The sequence below is a fragment of the Rhyacophila brunnea genome, unplaced genomic scaffold, assembly GCF_057557595.1.
Source record: "Rhyacophila brunnea isolate RB1 unplaced genomic scaffold, BYU_Rbru_1.0 scaffold_22, whole genome shotgun sequence".
Classification (NCBI taxonomy): domain Eukaryota; kingdom Metazoa; phylum Arthropoda; class Insecta; order Trichoptera; family Rhyacophilidae; genus Rhyacophila; species Rhyacophila brunnea.
The window spans coordinates 6,885,588-6,906,809 of NW_028232882.1; the positions used below are offsets into that span (position 1 = coordinate 6,885,588).

The 21,222-nt window shown below is 34.6% G+C and overlaps 2 protein-coding genes across 4 annotated transcripts; one reads left to right on the top strand and one right to left on the bottom strand.

Annotated features, from left to right (window-relative positions):
- Window positions 1-617: 617 nt before the first annotated feature.
- On the top strand, window positions 618-9,759 carry peng (Pumilio and CPL domain-containing protein penguin). The gene is made up of 8 exons (XM_085949341.1): window positions 618-1,133; window positions 3,844-4,255; window positions 4,342-4,469; window positions 6,139-6,304; window positions 6,793-6,969; window positions 7,072-7,303; window positions 7,793-8,010; window positions 9,506-9,759. The coding sequence occupies exons 1-8, from the start codon at window positions 721-723 to the stop codon at window positions 9,677-9,679; spliced, it is 1,920 nt and encodes a 639-aa protein (XP_085805467.1). The 5' UTR covers window positions 618-720; the 3' UTR covers window positions 9,680-9,759.
- LOC147069993 (thymidylate kinase-like) lies at window positions 9,757-21,039 on the bottom strand. 3 transcript variants are annotated; one of them, XR_015070939.1, is made up of 7 exons: window positions 20,670-21,039; window positions 20,489-20,589; window positions 19,955-20,102; window positions 18,691-18,808; window positions 13,808-13,894; window positions 12,659-13,673; window positions 9,871-12,437 (listed from the first exon to the last, which is right to left on the bottom strand). XR_015070939.1 is itself a non-coding variant. In XM_085949342.1 (6 exons), exons 1-6 carry the CDS (start codon window positions 20,749-20,751, stop codon window positions 13,568-13,570), a joined length of 642 nt encoding a protein of 213 aa, XP_085805468.1. In that variant the 5' UTR covers window positions 20,752-21,039; the 3' UTR covers window positions 9,757-13,567. The 3 variants fall into 3 exon arrangements, 1 of the variants encoding a protein (XP_085805468.1); XR_015070940.1 differs by having other exon boundaries at window positions 9,871-11,783; window positions 13,488-13,673; window positions 20,670-20,982; XM_085949342.1 differs by having other exon boundaries at window positions 9,757-13,673.
- Window positions 21,040-21,222: the final 183 nt, after the last annotated feature.

Genomic DNA, 21,222 nt, shown 5'->3' on the forward strand with positions numbered 1-21,222 from the left:
AAAGGTATTTATTATAATTGTCTACATGGAATAAACTGTTTTCGTAAAAAAAAAACATAAAAGCTCATGACGGCATATGCGGCACAATTACCTAAGTTTTAATTAACGTCACTTTTTAAATAGGTACTTATAGTATTATTTGAATCTGAAAGTAGGTACCTAATATATACTTATGTTTTGCCAAAATATTGATTAAAATCATTAAACCTATTTTTCTTAGTGTTTGTGTTCATTTACGATTAATTAGTTACAATAGTATATTGATACGTGAAGACTACTTTTTCCTTAGTGCAAATCGATCATTTGAGAGTTGTAGTTGATTTGTGAATATCATCCATTTCCTATGTGACGAACATCTTTTTAAATGTTGTCAGCGCTTTGTGAAAACAGTCTATTCAATTGTGCGAATATAATATATTCCCCATAAAAATATTCAGTTTCATGATATAAATAGAGTAAAATTATAAATAAGGTCTAAACAGTTATATTGATATCGTCAATTTTCAGTGAGAATTTTCTGTTATTGTATTTGTTTTGGGATTGCAAAAATAACTCTTTGACATGTGGAATCATAGACTAATATACTATACTATATATTATAGTCTATGTATATAATTGACATTTCGTATTTGTAGATTATACACGTGCGGTTGTTCGGTTTGCTCGATTATTTTGTTAGGTTAAATCGGTTGATTCAACTTCTGACTGCAGTCGTTCACAATGGAAAAAACCAAAAAGCGACCTTTTAAATCAACTGGCGATGAATCCTCGCCCAATAAAGTAAAGAAATTTAATGATAAGAATAAGACAGCAGGAAAGTCCGATGGCTTCAAAGGCAGCAGTCCTCACAACAAACAAAAACAATTCGGCAAACCGAATGGTGACAAGAAATTTGTCAAGCCCTTTAAACCGAATGTAAATGGTGATAAGAAGTTTGGAAAATCATTCAAGCCAAATACGCATGGCACAAAAAGTGGAAGTACGACGCAGGGCGAGAAACTGGAACCTCCAAACTGGGTGGAATTTAAGAAGAAGAAAAAAGAACTCCGTGAAACGAGGAGAATATCGAAAGCGCAGCCGGATACTCATGATGTCATTGCCAGAGCCAAAGTCATAAGCGAAAAGCTTCGCAGGTTGGTTTAATAAATATAGTGTTCCCTGTTTGGGATTGGTTTATTCAATGGATTATTATAGGAATCTCTTCGACTTCGATATTGGTATTTAATTTGGAAACTCCTCACTGTTGTGAAATATTAATAATACAGTCGAACTTGGTTATTACGTGTTAGTGAGGAAACATTCGTTGACATTTTAGTGTATGCTTTTCTCCATACATTTATTCACTTTTATAACAAGCTACTTATCGGATATACCGAGCAAAAATATCGTCAAAATTTTTCTTAAAACCGTTAATGTGTCGATCGTTAAAAACATTTTCGACCCTAAGCAATAAAATCCGATCAGGCAGTTAACTAGACCAATGCCGCCGGGATCAGATTACGTTTATGACACTAGTTAAGTGTCTAAGTACCTAATTGGTGTTTTCGCCGACAACATTGAAAAATTATCCACGCATATGGTTGAAATTTCATGTAAAAAATCCAAGCTGAAGTCAGTAGGTACCAGTGGCGAAGGGTGACTTTTGGAAAGAGGTAAGCTGTGGAGATCAGAGAAAAAGAGCACACTTGTCAGGTAACTTACGGGAAATAAGAAGATAATACTTACGATATTACTACTGATGAATAGGCGCACACTGATGACAACGACACACTGGTCATAGGTTTCACCGCTGAATTTGACAAATTATTTAAATCACTTATGGCAGTAGAATTCCACGCAGACTTTTCTTTAGCAAACAATACGCATCGCCAACAAAAAAGTTTGTTTAATGTATAACTGCCAGTTAAAAACAAATATTTATCATATAAATTGTTGTGAAAATGTCTAATATAAGTTTTTTTGCTGTATTCAAATCTAAATGAACCCTTGGAAGGTCAAGCTTTGATAATTTTTGATTTTTGAAGAAACGTCAAAGTCGGGAATGATTTTTTTTAAATGCAATCGTTCGCACATCTTCGATCGGGACACTACACAATTTAATAAATACTTATATATTTAAAGCACTGGCGAGTGATTTCGGTACAATATGAGATAATTTTGTACACAATTGTACACAATTTGTACACAATTGTACAACACACTGAATTTTGTATTATAAAATAAAACTTTATCACCACTTTGAAATGTCAATATGACATGAACTGTGAATAGCATGTTTTGTTTGTCTATGACTATGATAAATTATATGTGATCGAACACAATATGTAGTTAATTTTTTTTTAATCATCGTTATTATTTATTATTTGCTTAAAAAGATAATCTAGACAATAAATGAATCAACATAGCGCGTAAGCTTCTCCTGTAACGCTTCCAAGTCTGGAACAAAAACGCAGACATGTATGAAGTTGGCAACTGAAACTAGAAAATTCGGCTTCGATTATGATCGACATAATTCTAAAAATAGCACTCATGTTGTGACGTTCCGTCATTTATCTTTGATTCGAAACTTGACTAAATTAAACGCTTTACTTCTAAATACCGACGATAGATGACAATCAATATTTTTATTATAACCTAGTCCTAAACAATATAGATATTTATTTATTTAAATTAAATACTTGAAAATAGAAGGTAAGCTTTAAATAATCGCGTGGTATGGAGCCTTCGCCACTGGTAGGTACCAACCAGCGTTCATTACAATAAACAACTTCTTTTGTAGTTTATGAATGCCATGTTTGTTTCGGGGATTTTTACGATGGTTTCCAGATTTTTCGCTTACTCTGGACTATACATAATAAACATTACGAGGTGGGGAATGTCAGATCAGTTAAAAACTAACCCTCGAATTATAAACATGTCTACTAACGAGAGAAAGTGTCTCAATTCGTAAAAAGGTGGAAATTATTCATGAAATAAAACGTGGCGCGAAAAATGTTGACATCTGTAAAAAGTTGGTAATTGTACCGCAAATGTCGTCATGAGCTTTTATGATTTTTTTTTACGAAAACAGTATTCCATGTAGACAATTATAATAAATACCTTTTTCTGTCGGCGCATACGTTTTGATGCATCATTATCACAGACTAAGATTATATTAGGTAATATTAGGTTAGGTTAGCTTTGGTTTGGTGTAAAAAGAAAGTTATAAAATCTCATGACAGCAGCTGCAGCACATTTAGGTACCAGAAAGTTTTCTTTATCATCATCAACATTGTGAGAAAAATGAGAATGTTTATTTTTCTGCATTGGAAAAGAACATCACGGACACGAAAAAATTTTGAGTTCTTTGAGGGTAAATTTAAAAACAATGAGAGTGAAAACAATGAAACAATAATCAATTTAAAATTTTATAAGAAAAATGGATTGACAGCAAAATGTAATATGTGTGTAACGGGTGTGTAAATAAATTCTAATTGTGTATTTTTGTTTGAATTGCGACTTTTTGTGTTATGTGACCGCTCATTTATAAAAATACCTATTCTCTGATATAATGAGCAATGCTTATAACGAGCATATTCAGAGGGTCCCATCTTCCTCGTAATAACCATGATCGACTGTATTAGGATATGTATAACTGAAGTACTTCATATCGTTTTTATGATTGTAGTCTTTTGAGACTAAAAACCTAACACAACCTACTTGATGGTTTCCTGTTACTCTTTTTATGCTGGGATAAATATTCCTTAGTTTGATTTATTTATTTTTAGTTAATTATGTCGACAATTTTATGGTAAGATCATTCAAAACTATTTAATGTTTACATTGTGAATGGTAAATTTGTAGGAAAAAAGGCACCGTTGAAGAACGTGCAAAGCTCACCGACGAACTGCACGACATGCTCCACAAGAAAGGGCACTACAAGAAGTTTGCCCTGGCCCACGACACAACTCGAATCATCCAATGGCTGCTCAAGTTCAGCTCGCCAAAAGTGCGTGAGGAGCTCTCCAGAGAGCTGATAAGCCTCATCGTAGAGATGATCCAGTCAAAATATGCTCGCAACTGTGTCAAGAGGATCCTGAAGTATGGATGCCCAGCCGTCCGCGTGGGAGTCTTGGACGCCTTGCAGGGGAACATTGTGAAGTTGGCGTCTCATGCGTTGAGTGCACCCATTCTAGACTATGCATACACAGAAATTGCTTCGAAGAAACAGAAACAATACTTCCAGCAGGAGTTCTACGGTGATATTTATAAGACTGTAAGTATTATTCAGCTCTGAAGTCACATCGATCAAAGTATTATACCTAATATATTTTTGTGTACATGTTCTAATTGTATTTTTAGAATAAAGATGATTCAGTGCAATGTCTTGCGGATACATATAAGAAATCTCCTGAGATGAAAGGAGCCATGCTCGGTGCAACAAAGGCTAACATATTAAGAGTCCTGAATAAAAATGTACACGACTGCGGGTAAGTCTTCAGCAGTTATAATTTTATGTACTGTATCCGTTCTTGCCTTTAAACCTGGTTGCACATACAAACTCGTCTCGACTGCAGCATGTCGAATTTGTCGATTTGATTATGTCATTCACAAGATACATGCAACATAATATACTTCCCAGTAGCGAAGGGTGGAGGTAAGCTTGTCAGTCATACTTAATTGTTTTCATTGAACTAAGAATAAAAATTGCAGATGGTGCCGGTTATTTTTTTTATATCAATCAAACCCTGCCTAAACCCAACCATAATAGTTTAGGTTTGAATGGGTGAACCATCAAAAATATTGCGCATTTATTCAGTCGTACTTATTTGTTTTTGTTGAATTAAGAATACATATAACAGATAGTGTTAATTAGTTTTTTAATTCATTAAGCCCTGCCGAAACCAAACCATAATAGATAAAAAATATTCTTCTATCTATAAAATATCTAAAATTATGTATGCAATGGCTGGGTGTCAACTTGTGGCCCGCGGAGCAGTGAGAAAATAAAAATAATATCAATTGCTGCCGCTAGACGTGCTAATTTGGCAAATTGAGATTTGATATTGGCTCGCTCGAATTTGAATTCGCGCGCGAACACGCACATACTCCCCCCACCATGCCGCGCGCCGCGGCACTAAGCATCAGCCAATATTTGACGAGTTTGCAACGCTATTGGAGGTGTGGTCGCTGTGTGCGTTATCGCTACGTGCCTCGTGAGGTTTTCAGATCAACTTTTAAATACATAATATTAATAAGAATACAAGCTGCCATAACTGAGTATTTTGTCTACTATACCGAGTCTTTACTAGAAAAATTCCATCAGGTTGGTTTGGAAGAGTTTTACAAAAATATTTGGACAAGGAGAAATATCCTCCATTTTACAAACATGCTCTAATGATGACTTCGCCATTTGGAAACATTTACACGTGTGAACAGCTTTTTAGTCGGATGTAGCATATCAAATCCCGAGTGAGAACACGAATCACTTGATGTGCATTTGGAAAACTGTTTGTGTGTAGGAACAACCTCACTCGATATCGATATTGATGCACTTAGTTCTGCCACACAAAATCAAACTTCTCACTAAAAATTACTATTTTTATATTATTTTGTTTATTTTTCATTATTTAGAAAAAGTCTAATCTAATAAATATGTTTGATTCTCATTTTTGTTTTATTTTATTAAGATATAATTATAATATATATTTCTTTTTTGTTTTGTATAATAAAAAAAATCGGTTGTGCGGCCCGGTAGGAAATCTCATTTTTAGAATCTGGCCCGGCTGCTGAAAAGGTTGGCCATCCATGTATTAGAGCGAATACCCTTAAAATGGAGACCAAATTTACTTAGTAAATGGGTTTAATTGGGACACGTGTAGAAAAGAAAAAGACATGTGAACAAGACAGAATTAGTGAAGGAGTGTGGGATTAATATATTGAAAGTGACAGTTGTCGACTGTTGCGCTTCTGTTTTTTTGTAGTTTTTTTATATTTTCCTGTCAATTTGTAACTGCGAGGATCCCTGTACCAAAAGAAAGATTAATATAAATTGAGAGTAGGTGAAATAACTTTTGTCCATCATGACGTATGGGCCAAAATATGCATATTGTTTCCTTACAAGTGAAGGTAGTAAATTTCCTTATGTATTGCTTTCAGCCTTTTACATGATGTGTTATATGATCTTCTGAAAGAATGTTCCAGTGATGACAAATCAGAATTAATCACTACGCTTAGTCCACTCGTAGCTCCGCTAAGTAATTCTAAACAGGGAGTGAAGGCCGCCGCAATGTGCGTTTGGCATGGAACCAACAAAGACAAAAAGGTAAGTCATAATTTTCTTCTAATTTATCTTATTACAGGGTCAATGTGTCCTGGATAATTATATATTTTCTTCTGCCGAGTCGAGACATATTATTATTTTTAATTAACCCATAAATGCATGATGGCGCAACCCTTTTATTTACATATTACTTTTCTAATCGATCACATTTAATGCTTAATATTAATATAAAATGACTGAATAAAAACTATAACTATTTTGTCAGCACACTTTTTCAACTGCGGAGAACTGTAAACTTCAAAATAACATTTCATAACAGTTTGTTGCTAAAAGGCAACACCATGCAATTAAGGGTAAAATAGATATCTACCAGACTCTCTACACATTGAATTACGCATCTTGAATTCGGGTTGATTGTTTGTGGTTGCTACCCTCAGTATATAATAAATCATGTCAATTTAATTACTAATTGTACGTTAATTATTGCGGCACAGAAAAGATTAAGAGCACGGTGTGTATTTCTTTTGCAGGTGATTCTCAAAGTGGTGAAAGAACATGTCATTCCATTGAGCACCCATGAGCACGGTCATTTGTTAATATTGTCCATACTGAGCTCAGTAGACGACACCGTGCTAGTCGGAAAAGTGTTGGTGTCGACACTGCTCAAAGAGGCTGCTACCGTTGCCAAAGAAGAGTGGGGCAGGAAGGTAATCCATCTAAATTTATAAAGTACAAGTACTTTATATCATGTTTAATTCTATATTGATGCAATCTAAAACGGAAGTAACTGTAATGCGTTTTTATGATAGGTTCTGCTTTGGTTAGTGGCCCCTGAAGACAAAGCCTATTTCCATCCGGCACTGGTACAATGGCTGACTACAGGAGCGTCCCAAGGAAGCTCTAAAAAACCCAACAATGTGAGGGCGGCTGAATTACTTGAAGTCGCTCTCCCCGGGCTGTGCAGAAGTCTTCAGGACGATTCAAGTCTCTGGCTTAACAATGGGAGTATTGGCCTCCTAACAGTGTCCATCATAAAAGCAGGTGTGTTGTAATTGAACCTGATTAATGATGTATGACATTTGGGCCTCGGTACAATTTTCGTAACCACTGTAAAATGTCACTTTTTATTAAATGTGTCTCCACCTGTGGCAAAGACTCAGTACTAAAGAATCATTTAACATTTACGATGTAAAAACAAGCAGTAGACAGGAAAAAATATTTATATACTATGCCCAACAACTGAGATCGAAAATTGCAACATGAGACAGTAAAAATGTTTTATTTCTCGCATTAAAAGTGATACACATACTAATATCTATGCTATCCTGTGAATACGTTTGCAAGATAATATGCAATTTTGGATAACCATGTTCAAATCAAGTTATGTAAATCAGTTAGAAATTTACATATTTTTTAGCAAATCTACTTCAATCCCTTTGCCAAAATCACACCATACAAAAACCAGCAACTCTCGCTGGGCTGTAAAGCAATACATATGTATTTATTTTATTCTTTTGGTTTAAATTCTAGCATCTGGAGAGTCACTGACAAATAACCTTGACTGCGTCAGTAAAGTAATTTGTCAGGCGGACTGGAAACTTACAGAGGATGAAAAGGAAGTGAACGGTATTGAGCACGCAGGAATACATTTGTGTTTAAAAAAAATCGCACAGCATGATAAAGTCAGCACGGAGAAACAACTTTACACATTCGGCGAAGCCGTCACTAAACAACTGAACGAAGAGATTGTAAGTGCATTTATATAGATTACTGATTTGCAGCGTTCTTTGTTTGTCAGAACATTTTGTAAAATATCGGGGAACCCTATCTGACATTGCGGTCTTGAGGGGTTAATTACTAAATTCATACAGAAAGTAATAAGCAGTAAGGTAAGTAAATGATTTAACCACATTGGATACGTGAGTTATCTTAACACAAGTCCAAAACTAATGGCTACAACAATGACACTTGAAAACAATTAGTATAGCAATACATACATTACTGTGTTGTAACTTTAGCTTTGATATATAGACCTCTCCAACCTAACCTAACCTAATCCGCACCACACACGGTGTTAATTGTGCGTTATCATGTTTGATGTGAAAGTGGAGAACAGACGAAAATTAATGAATATGAATCAAACTGCCAAATGATCTAAGTGAAGAGATCTTCGCATTTGTAGTATGACACAGCAATAAAATTGACCTTCATTGCGACCGGCCTGATAGGCCCAACAGCTAGTTGGACTGACTGAGCTGTTCTTCCCTTTCGGTATACATTTCAGGGCATTCACAGAGGATGTGATTTTCATCCTGTACTTGTCTCCGTCGGGTAACAAGTCAAAGCTCATTGAGCTTGTCAACGAAGCCACCATGTTCTTAAAAATTGACTGATATAGTGGTCAGAAGTCAGTGAGGTTATCTCTAATCACAAATTGTACATTACGGAAAAACAAATGTGTGCCTGCCCTTCGTGGAGATGTCCCACATCTGCTAAATCTTCAGCGCTGCACCCAGCGTTGTTAGAAGTAATGTCCACTTCTTCATGTACAGTTTTTTACCACCAAGGAGGAAGGCAGTGTAATGTGAAAGTCACCGACATCCGCCTCCACATATACAGATGCAAATCAAGTTCAAGGATCCCGGCCAATTACGTATCCGGAAATTTGTACTTATGCAGTTTGCCGTACCGTGTATGTTATATCGGAAATATATGGTAGTATACTATAAACCGTCCAACCTCTTTGGGTCGTATAGTACTGAGATAAAATTCATGTCTAAATAAAATACGGTTCTTATCGGTTTACAGGAAGCCAGCAGCAAAACAATTTTGAAAATAGCCGATATACTAGATTATTTGTTAGGTTAGGTAAAATATCAAATCGAACATATCAAATTTAATATTTGATAACAATAATGATAGTGTTATTATCAGATATTTGAAACCAATCAATATCAAATTAATGTTCATATTGAATCTAATAAAATTGGAACATTATTGTCTGCGTATTGTATACTGTCATCTCATTCCGATAAGAAAGCTCACGGCGAACTGTGCTACGGTGAAATGTAATACAGGACAGGGAACACGTATGTTGATGTTAGCTTTGACAGAAACAAAATGAACAGTGCATTGTAGGCGGGTCCTGTGCAAGGCTAATGTATAATATCTTTGTTATCCATCTACTGTTTCCATCATGTGCAAGACCATTTAAAAATGAATTGACATTATTTATATTTTCAGGCAAGTAATTGGATAACCACGAACCGCGGATGCTTTTTCCTGATTGCATTATTTGAAAACAATTCTGCAGAAGTGCAAAAATCATTGAAAGACGTCCTCCAACCCGTTTCGAAAATACTCAAGAAGCAAACTACAGCGGGAGCTAAAATATTGATTAACAAACTAAAAGGCTAAACTTTTTATTAACATTTCTATATAACATTATTATTGTACAACATTAGGTACCTACTATATTAAAACACGGTTTTTAAATATTTGGAATTCTATTTATTATCTCATTTCTTATACCTATACTACGAGGGTGGTCCCAGAAGTACCTGACCTAACAAAGAAAACACAAAAAATTTGGGTTTTTTTTTTTTTTTCTCTACGTAGTCTCCTTTTAGGTCGATACACTTTTTGCAGCGATGTTCAATAGCTTTGATACCCTGTTTATAGTGGGAATCGTCGAGCTCCTCAAAATAGCTATCAACCGCCGACTCCACCTCTTCATTGTAGGCAAATCTTTTACCACCGAGCCATTTTTTCAAATTTGGAAACTGATAATAATCCGAGGGGGCTAAATCTGGCGAATAGGGTGCATGAGGAAGCAATTCGAACTTTAACTCATTGATTTTGGCCATCGCGATAACGGATGTGTGAACTGATGACTTGTCCTGATGAAACGAAACTATCTTTTTCGCCAAATGCGGTTGTTTTTTTCTTGATTTCATCACTCAAACGCTGCAATAAGTTTGCATAATACACGCCACGCCGTTGATTGATTTTCCTACCTTGCCTGCAGATGGAACTGTCTTCGCCTTCTTTGGAGCCGATTCTCCTCTTTCAGTCAATTGTTTTGACTGTTCTTTTCGTCTCAGGTGTGAAGTAATGGACCCATGTTTCATCTATGGTTATGAATAGACGCAAAAACTCTGCTTTATTGCTGTGAAACTTCGCCAAACACTCGATTGAAACATCCTCACGATACTGTTTTTGTTCCATTGTGAGTAATCGCGGCAGCTACATTGCTCTCAGCTTTCTCATGTCCAAATTTTCAGTCAATATGTGATGTACAGCACTTTTTGAAATACCTACCATGTCTACTAGCTCGCGCAATTTCAGTCGACGTTCATCCAATACCATTTTGTGGATTTTCGTCACCATTTCTGGCATGGTCACCTCATTTGGTCGACCACTGCGATGTTCGTCTTGGCAGCCCATACAGCCTCGTTTAAACTCACCCACCCAATATGTTACTGTTGTAAACAAAGGAACAGACACCCCCAGAGTATAATCTAGCGCCGCTTTGATATTGGTTGGACTGAAGCCTTTCAAATGAAAGTATTGTATCACATAAATTTGACCAATTTTTTCCATTTTTACAAATTCACTGAGAACGTTCACTGTTGATGGCTGACAAATAATTACTGAACAACGTAGCGTCGTCAAACTTCAAACTTAGGCTTTGTAAGGTTGGTACTTTCTATCATGGTCACTATGTTTAAACAACAACTGCTATCTATACGTCAGGTCGGGTACTTCTGGGACTACCGGTACAAGAATACAATATATACATACACATCGTCACCGTTCAGGCAAAAGTCACCAACCCTAAAAACATAGTTTTGAGATATCGCAATTTGAAAGTTTGAAAATGCAGGAAAAATCAGATTTTAATGTTTTTAAGGTTTTATATACATTAAATTATTTTCTCATGTCTTCTTAATAATTTCTTTTAGGTACTTTTACTTTTTGATGCTAATTAAAACATCTGGAAGGTTTTAAAGGAGGCAAGGTAGCTCAAATTATGGTTTGGTGACTTTTGCTTGTTAATAATCTGAACAATGTTAGCCAAAAGAAGCATCAGTAAAACTCACCATCCATAGTATAGTGACTTTTGCTTGTATATTTATAACGAAGGATTTTTTTTTTTATAGAGTCAATAATGTCTATTCACCTATAATGACTTTTGCTTGTTAAGATTTTATCGAAAGTCATTTAGTGAAAAACAAATAATTCGGATTTAAGCAAAATTTTACTAACTAATGTACCGAGGTGAGTTTTGCATCTTAAAGAACATAATTTTACGCTTCGGGTGACATACTCAACTCAAAACTGCCATTTTCAGGGTTGGTGACTTTTGCCTGAACGGTGACGACATTATCTATTCCCATAATCATAATAAATATATTATGGTCAAATCAGAGACAGTCTTATAATACTATGGTAATGTAGACAGTCTTATGCTTCGCAAACAATTCTTGAGTGCCACTCTGGATAGGGACAAATGCAATCTCTGCAAGAGATAATATGTAATTATAAAACAGAATTACATATCGTTGTTAAATATTTACCATTCTCTCAATCCACCTCAACACGTTCATTCGAACTATGTATTGACTGACAGTATTCTGTCTATTACTCTGAGGGAACACAAAAATAAGGCAGCTTTGTTAAGTTCTGATACAGCGGTCTTGGTTAGAATGTATTATAAAATTAATTACATCTATATATTTTAATTAATGAGAACACTGAACATATTTTCCCTGTCCAGACCAAAACACATTTGTGCATGAACATTGTATAACAAATGCCATCTATTTGACACTCATTCTGACAGTGCTGCTTTAAACCTTCCACTCACGATAATACTCAAAAAAGACTATACTGAAACTAAAATTCCAGCCAGTATCGAGGCAAGACTGGAATATCTGTTTCAAAATGATCGCTACTAAACTGATGAGACGTGTCATAGATAGATATTCTCTCAGTTTCCAGTCTCCCATAAAACAGTGGTGCCGATATCAGTAGATTTGATGAAAAATCATATTTTCTTACCAAAATTGGTAGCACTGAACTGAACAAGCAATAACGTAGGTAAGTCAAGACATTAAAAGAAGACGGGCGAACCGATTTTTAATTTAAAATTTGGGGCAGAAGTTGACAAATTCTTTCGACCATGTCCGATCCTAATAGGATCATATGGGCCTCCACAGAGTGGAGGTTTGTATTAACAGATTTTATTTTTATGAGAAATGGATGTCAGCCACTTGCTCAACCTATTAGGTCCATACTCTGACTCATACACAAATTGAAAAACAATATGTGTACTTGCCAGACCCAGGATTCGAACCTGGGACCCTCGACTCTATAGGCCGGCATTTAAGCCACGCGGCCATCGTAACAATTACAGGCTGCCAGAATATTCCCGTAAAGGTATTAAGGAAAACGCCTAGAATGAAGTAGGAAAGACAATGACAGTTTGAGGTTATGAGATTGTTGTTGCAAGTGGGTTTCAGTAGCGCCGTGCGCTAAGCATTAGTCATTGGCCAGTTTATGAGTTCCATTAGCAACCTGTGTTATATTTGTAAAAAATTCTTCTAAAAATAATGGTAAGTGTTAAGATCTGACAAATATAGCGTACACTAAACTTTGTCGGTCATACTTAACAATATAAATTGCAGATATTGCTGATTATATTTTTAAATTCAATTGAACCCTGCCTAAACCAACCAAACCATCATAATGGAGGTATGCGGTGGAGATCTGACAAAAATAGTGTATACTTTGTCAGTCATATTTATTTGTTTTCAATTAATAGTACAAATTGCAGATGGTTATTTTTTTTTAAATTCATGTTACCTTCAAAATGCAATTATAGTACAGAGCCTCCAAAATTATAGTATTTCGGCAAAAAATATAGTACCCGTTGAATGATCTGCATTTTCAAAAAATTCTGTGTAAAGTAATTAACGTCTCATTTTTTTTGACAAGATCCAGATGTTAGTAATTAATGTCACCTTTTATTTTAGACCAAAAAAAACTACTTAATAACTTTTAAAAACCAATCGGCATCATCTGCAGTTTGTATTCTTAGTTGAATAAAAACAAATCAGTATAGCTTACAAAGTTTAGTGTGCGCTATTTATGTCAGATTTCAACATACTACCTCAGCCCTTCGCCACTGCTAGAGAGATAACCAGTGGACATCTGTACTAACACTGAATGCGAAGAATCAAATGTGGCATTCATATTGTTGGATGCGATGGATCAAGAGGTCGGTGCTAATTAATGATATATTTATTTTAGTTTTGTCTGCCATAACTCGCCCAGCTTTCTCTCCTTAACATCTTCGATGAGACTTAAAGTTTTCGTAAGTAATTCAGAGTGCAATTCTTCTACAGTTCTGAAACAAAAACAGACAGCAATAGTCAAAAGTTTATAATCTATGATTATATTGAGATGCACGTTGCGTACTATCACGTTACGTTAAACTAATTGGTTACATATCAATGTATTAAAATACATAATTATTATTACCCGTTGGCATTTATGACATCGAATGTTTCATCTTTAAGTTGATCGTAAGTGTCCATTACTTTTTGTTGAAATGATGATACTTCATACCTGCAAATTTTATTAAAAAAAATAAATAAACCATTGATAATAAATAGTAACATCAATTCAAATTTAGTTTATCGACAAAAATGTTGACGATACACATAAGGCGGCCATAGACGGACAGTTTTCGTAGCAGTTTGAACATGGCACAGACAATAACTGTTCAATAACTGTACGTTAGTGGACACACCACAGATCAGTTTAACTACCCCATTTAAATCTGTCGAACTGTCAACAGACGTGCCCATATACGTACAGTTATTGTCTGTGGCAGATCAAGTGTCAAAAACTGTGGCGGTTATGTTCGCCGAGATCATACACAGGGGTACCATGTGTTAAATTAGTTTTAAGTAGGGTATACTTGAACGAACGATTGATCTACGAATATTTTTACTTTGTTAGATTTATTATGTTTACAATTTATTGTTTGTGTAAATATATGTCCAGATTCTTTTATTTTGAATAAATTATTCATAGTATACTAATTGTTGTTTTAATAAAATTTAATTAAGATAAAATACATACGTATTGTTTTATTTAAATCAGGGTTATATACATTAAATTTATGTAATATGTTTTATTCAATCACCAAAACAATTTACTTATTGGTTTTGAATAATATAATATATTAATTTGGTACAGACATATTAACAACACACAATAAATATTGTTTGCGGTACCTTGTTGACACTTCACAATATTCGTAATTATATAATATGAGTAGCAAAAGAATACGCAACAAAAATAATATACTTCTTATCGAACGAGCTTAGAAGATTATGACAGAACTGTCAAAATTTGCCGCCAAATCGCGCCAGCTACTCCTACTTTACGACACAGCTAGCTAACGTCACCCGAAAACTTTCGGTGAGTTGAAATTCCAACAGTTTTACAAAAACACGGGAGTGGGAGGTCGCTGGCAGTTTGAACATGGCACACATCTGAAAGGTCGAAAAGTGTCCGTCTATGGGCGCAGCAGATTATCTACCAAAGATAACTGTATGGTTATTAACTGGCATGTTCAACCTGTTACGAGAACTGTCCGTCTGTGGCCGGCAATACTATAGAGATAGTGCCAAGTGGTATGAAAGAGCAAAGAAAAGGACTCCCGTCGCTGTATTCCAATTAAATAACAGCATTACAACGTTTTAAGATAACTCCAATGTGTTAAGCCACATTTAGACCAAGCGAACAAATGTTTGTTCTTCCCCCACTTCAGTGGACCGAAGATATATTTAAAAGTATCGACTGGGAGAGAAGAGGAATCATCATCAACGGAGAATACCTGTCTCCTACGCTTTGCAGACGACATTGTTATCTTCGCGGAAACTCAGAAGAACTTCAGGGCATGATGCAAGAGCTCGCAAATGAAAGCTTAAAAGTAGGTTTAAAGATTAATGTCTCAAAGACAAAAGTAATAATAAACCACTTCGCTGATCCAAAAGCGATCTTCATCAACGGAAATCATATCGAGAGGAGAAACTGCTATGTCTACCTCGGACAGCAAATGTCTGTAGATGGAGGCATAGATGACGAGATTGCTCGAATAGCCAAGCTAGCATGGAGTGCATTCGGGCGCTTTAAGAGCGTACATAAGTGAAACGAGAAATAATTTTCAACAGTATGCGGGACGTAATTTCGGCCGTGTTGCCAGTCGGAGAGCGATAGTCGACCTGTGAGCACGTCAATTTGTTTTGTGATGGCGTCGGAGGAATATATTCTTAAATCGTGTAAAGATGACTAAAAAACGTTCCGCATGTACTTGAAAAAGAAAACATGTCAATGAATATACTATTATTATTACAAATATAATAATAAACATAACATTAAAAGGACGCATGTTGAATTTTTATGACAAATTGTATTTCGTTCGGCTCGCGTCATTTGCACAATCCGCGCGCATCGCCTAGTCACGATCTTTTTAGACCATGCCTCAGCTGAGGTATAGCCTTTTTGGGTATAATGCGTAAGGACCGCAAAAGAAACCAATGGAAAAGAAGCGAACAAAAGTGAGATATGTGATAGATGTCACCAAATTGATGAAATGTCGGTGGGCCAGACATATCGCACGACGAACGGACAACTGCTGGACGAATAGTCATTCAGTGGTACCCGAGGGGCACTTTTTATTTATATTTATACAAATATTTTATTTATATTTATAAAAATAATTGATTTGATATAAATAAAAAGGATTTCAAGTTATACACATTTATATTTTTTATAAAAATCGATGTTTTTTAAAATAGATATAAAAAATATTAAAACTATGAATTAGTCAAAAATCGCTTAGGTGATGCTTAGAAAACTTAATAAACTAAATTTTAATAATAAATATGACCATAAAATATATGTATTAATAGGGTGCGGTCCGATACAACAAATTCACATTTTATTACATTTTTTACAATTGTAAGTTTGTCTTTGACTTAAAATAATTTTTTTTTTTCTTTTTAATGTTTTCAGATACATATGTATTCATTAATACAGTTGAAATTGTAAATTATCAAAAAAATGTCTCAAATTGCAAGCTTAATTTTTTTCCGCTAGGTGCCTCTTTAAAAAAGGCTCAGTGAAGACTTCGCCTTAAAACATAGCTCTTATTGTAACAATTACAACAAACTTACTGTAATACAAAAATATGAAAAACTATTGTCCGGCAACTTCATCTTGGCTACGTGGCAAAACTGTGAACTACAATCCCCTCCAGTACAGCTGATCGAACTTCCGGTTTCAAATTAGGAACGCCCCCAAATTATTCATTGCATTTTTGACACTTCGTATTGGACGCATCTATCAATTTACGTAATTTGAAGCTTTTTATATTCAAAAGATGTCTGAAACAATACGAAATGATGTTCGAATTATTTTCAGTAAACTTTTGATTTATTGCAAAGAACAAAAAGAGTCGTATTTAAAAGGCAAACCTATAAAATACTTTCAACAAGCCCATTTTATGGGTTCCTGTCATGTCAGGTATGTCAAAATTCAGTGTTGTAATACTAGAAATATTTCCCCAAATACTGGAAATTATGTTTGTATATTATAAAGTTATGTGTATCGTAATCTATTCTATTAATATTTTTAGACGTATAATAATTAAGTATAAATGATCATTAGTTAGTTAATAAATTGTCCTTGTATTTTTAAGCCGATAAGTAGGTAGGTACATATTGTTTTAAAATTTATGTAAGGTGGATATAATTTAATTTATAGAAAATTATTTTCACAGTATGTGTTTCTACAACAATTTTACTAAAAATACGATATAAAGACATCATTTGTAAATTATAAAACATGTGATTGGGTCATCAATATAATATTGAATATGTTATATTTTTCACTTCTACTTTTTAAGTGATAATTTGTGTTCTAGTTATTTAATTAATAAATACCTGCAGCAATATTATCAGTTAATGTGGGTTCAATGATACATTTCCTTCCAAATTCAATAATTACGCTGTACTAATTAACCAAATATAATAGTAATAATTAAGAGATGAAATTATTTGAAAAAAAAATTCTATTGATATTTATTGAACAATAATTAGACTTATAAATTAATGTACTTATAAACTTACTGAGAATAGAATTGATATAAACTTAAAACCTAATTTCGCGGGATATGTTTTCTCAAAAAATGACAACACTGTGAAATATTCTATTCGCGACAAGGGCGACTTCCTGTTGTCGCCTAAATAATGTTGTCGTACAGTAGCCTCGATAGTTGCCGATAGCAGTCTTGTATAGAATAGATGCGCTGATTGTTTTAGATATATTTTTATTATAAAAAACTTCAAATTACGTAAATTGATAGATCCATACACCACAAGAGCGTAAAATAAAATGAAATGATATATTTGGGGGCATTCCTCATTTTAAAACGGAAGTGCGATTAACTGCACTGGAGGGTATTGTTAGTTCACAGTTTTAACATGTGGACAGGAAGTTCCTGTTCGACAATAGTATGGCGTTTTTATGTTGGTAACTATATTTCACATCTTCATGAGAAGTTGCACATGTATAATGTACTCTGACGTATGCGAATTTTGAAAATGAAGTTGTCTGGCTCTTTTGTTACACAACTGAATTGGATTCACTTTCCTATCACTCCTAAAATAATATTTACTTCAAAAATGAGTTCGATAGAGTCCGATAATCAGTCTTCACGTCATATTATACCTATTTATGCTTGAAAAAATATTAAAACATGCACATAACTGCTTTATATGAAATGATTTTATTCATACATTGGATTTATATCTCATGAAGATGTGTATATAGCAACGTGCTTACATAATATTGATTTCTTTTTTCTTTAATAGATTTAACTTTCAATTCTTGATAGTACATTTTAATTAAAATAAGACAGAAATATGGTGTACTCATTACACTTAGTTTAATATTAATCAGGACCGGTTTCATCCGCTTCAATGTGACATCATCTGATAACAAAATATACAATATGTATTACAACCTTCGTAGTCCAGTGCGTAAGGCGCTGGCCTTGGAGTTCCGAGTGCGATTACATTATATTTATGTGATTTTCTCAAAGCCTGGGTGTTTATGATTGTTTCTCTTCTATTTCTAAATACACTACTATCATTGGGCCTCATGGCCCGTTGTAGAGATAAGAAAAAGAAGAATAAAGAATATATTATTAGTTTTTTATTTTAATTACTTAATGTAATTTAAATATTTGGCCTGATCTCTTGAAACATCAATAAACTTGAAGAAAAATCGGATGGCAATAAACAAATCTACACCAACAAGCAATAATATTAACTGATAGATTTTTTTACCTTTCCTCTCCAAAGCCTTTTCTAGCCGCTTGCTCTTCGGGCTTTAGTGTCAACAGAAACACTCGATCGGGCTGGGGGAGACCTACATCAGACGCCTTACACAACTCAATATCGTAACCTGATTTAAAAAGAAATACAAATATATTTTTATTTATATTTGGTCCAGGTATTTATATTAGCGTCCACAATGTTGTTTTAGATTCACAAATTAATGTTATTTTAACTTGTGTCTTACACAAAGATTTGATGATTGAGCCAAAAAATGTCCTTCCTTGTTTTGGGCACAGAGCAGTGACTCACATACTTGAGGTACCTAGGTCAGTGTAATTCAGTGCAATTCAGACATTCCAACAGTGCACACCTGTTTGAATGTAGGACAGATCATTCAAAAAATAACATTGTACTAAACTATTGAGTCTCTAGTGTCAAACGAAACTAAGACGAGATGCGACCCTTAAAGTTGTGACTATATTGAGATGCACGTTGCGTACTATCACGTGACGTCACAGTAAGCTGCCTCTATGGGAAAAAAAAGTGTAATGTTGTTTTTCTTGGTGTTTAAAATATTATCAGACTCCCATTCGTAGCACATTCTGAACCCTTAAACGAAGATTGTCAGGAAAATCTGCCGAAATCACCAGAACAACAATGAGGTCACCTCACGCGTACAGCACTGTAACTCACTCAATGAACGTTTTTAATCATTTTCTACATGCTACACATTTTCGAATTATGTCAAAATGTGTGTTTTTTGTTTTTAGAGGTTGGCACTATGTATTTTCTATAAGAATGTTGTCTATTATATATGGTCTATGGGTTGGGTTCTGTTCAAAATATTATTGAATTTACAGAGACTCTTTACTAGGTTACTCCATCATTGAATTTACAGAGATCGTGTTCGTTTAAAATATTCTGCAAAATGACGAAACCATATACTAAATTTATCGCCGTGACAGCGTGACAGTACGCAACATGCATCTCAATATAATCATAACTTTATTCACTCATCTGCCATACATTTACTTTATTGTCTATGGTCAATTAAATAAAGTGTAATGTCACCATTCTCTTGTGACACACAAAGCTAACTTGTCCTGATCATCCGACTTAATCCTAACAATTTCTATCTTCCCACCTGCTAATAAAGCCCATTGCTTTCTTTCTACCTTTTGTGACTGTTAGGTTAGCCATAAGCTCTGATCCTATTTAGATAGTACGTCAATTCAATGAATAAAATAAATATTAACTCAATGTAATACTACACCTTTTGCAGCTGTGAAAGCTACGCCGGAAAATGCGTATCTATCAACGATTAACGTTATCCCTTCGTTGAGTAGCGATGTTATCTTAGACAATGATTCCCAACGATTTGCTGAGAACAGTAAGTGTATGGCTTGGTCTGGCAATTCGACCTGCAATAATATTTAAAAAGTCCAATTAGCTAAGTGGAAATTAGAATGTAAGCGGTTTGGTCAGGTTGGTATCATTTTATTCACATACTTCGTCCATATAATAAATACGTCAACGGTGACAAATAATATAATTACGTAGGTACATAGGTACCTGAGAAAATTTAAATACACTCGATTCGATTGACAAGCATAAACAAGAGGTAAATAGTAACAATTATTGCGTGAAAATTCAGAAGCTTCTGAACTTTTTTGATCCATGCATGCAATTTTGCAACTTGCATAATAATACGTGTTTACACAGGCATTTTCTTGTTATGGCCGCGATAATACGTACTGTCAGCAGTAAATCCATGCAAGTGTAAATAGGGGTATATATTATGAACTACCTTAGATGTCAGATATTGATCAATCACTTTGCCAATAGTTGTCGTCCTGTCGGGGAAATTGATGTATTTGGCTCTGAGTTGTTTTTCCACCAGTGCCGCAACTAAAACATACATTTCTATCAGTAGAGAAATTATAATAATTAAATAAAATGTTAATGATAATAAAATGAATATATTTTACCCAGTTTACGGCACTGTGTTGACTTGCCGGAGCGATCACAACCTTCGATTACAATCAACGCGCCTCTACCAGTTCTTGTCATTTTTAACGTTCGGTTTATTCTGTTTATAACCGCAACTATGTTCTGATTTTTACACAATCAATATGTAAATATATTGTGATTCGTGTCGAACTCACGGAAAGGTTAGAGAAAACTAGAGATGAAAGAAATTCACACAAAACACGACCTACCTACACGGCGATAAGATTATAGGATGACATTTCATTTGGACCAGTAATGTCCTTTTCACTAGTATGATGAATTATTATCAGTTAGGAAACGTCAATCTGACAGATCACGTTTGCAAGCTTTTCCCGCCAATGGTGTAGTGATTATCTATGGTGTAGTGTTGCCTGTATTTATGAAAAAACTTAAATTTACTACCATCGGTATCTTTGAATCACGGTGGCTATATTATTTTCAGTGTTTGAAAGATTTCTTCTTCTTCCCTTACTCTATATACAATCCAAATCCATGGCAGTGGACTAACAAAAGGAAAAAGATTCTAATTGA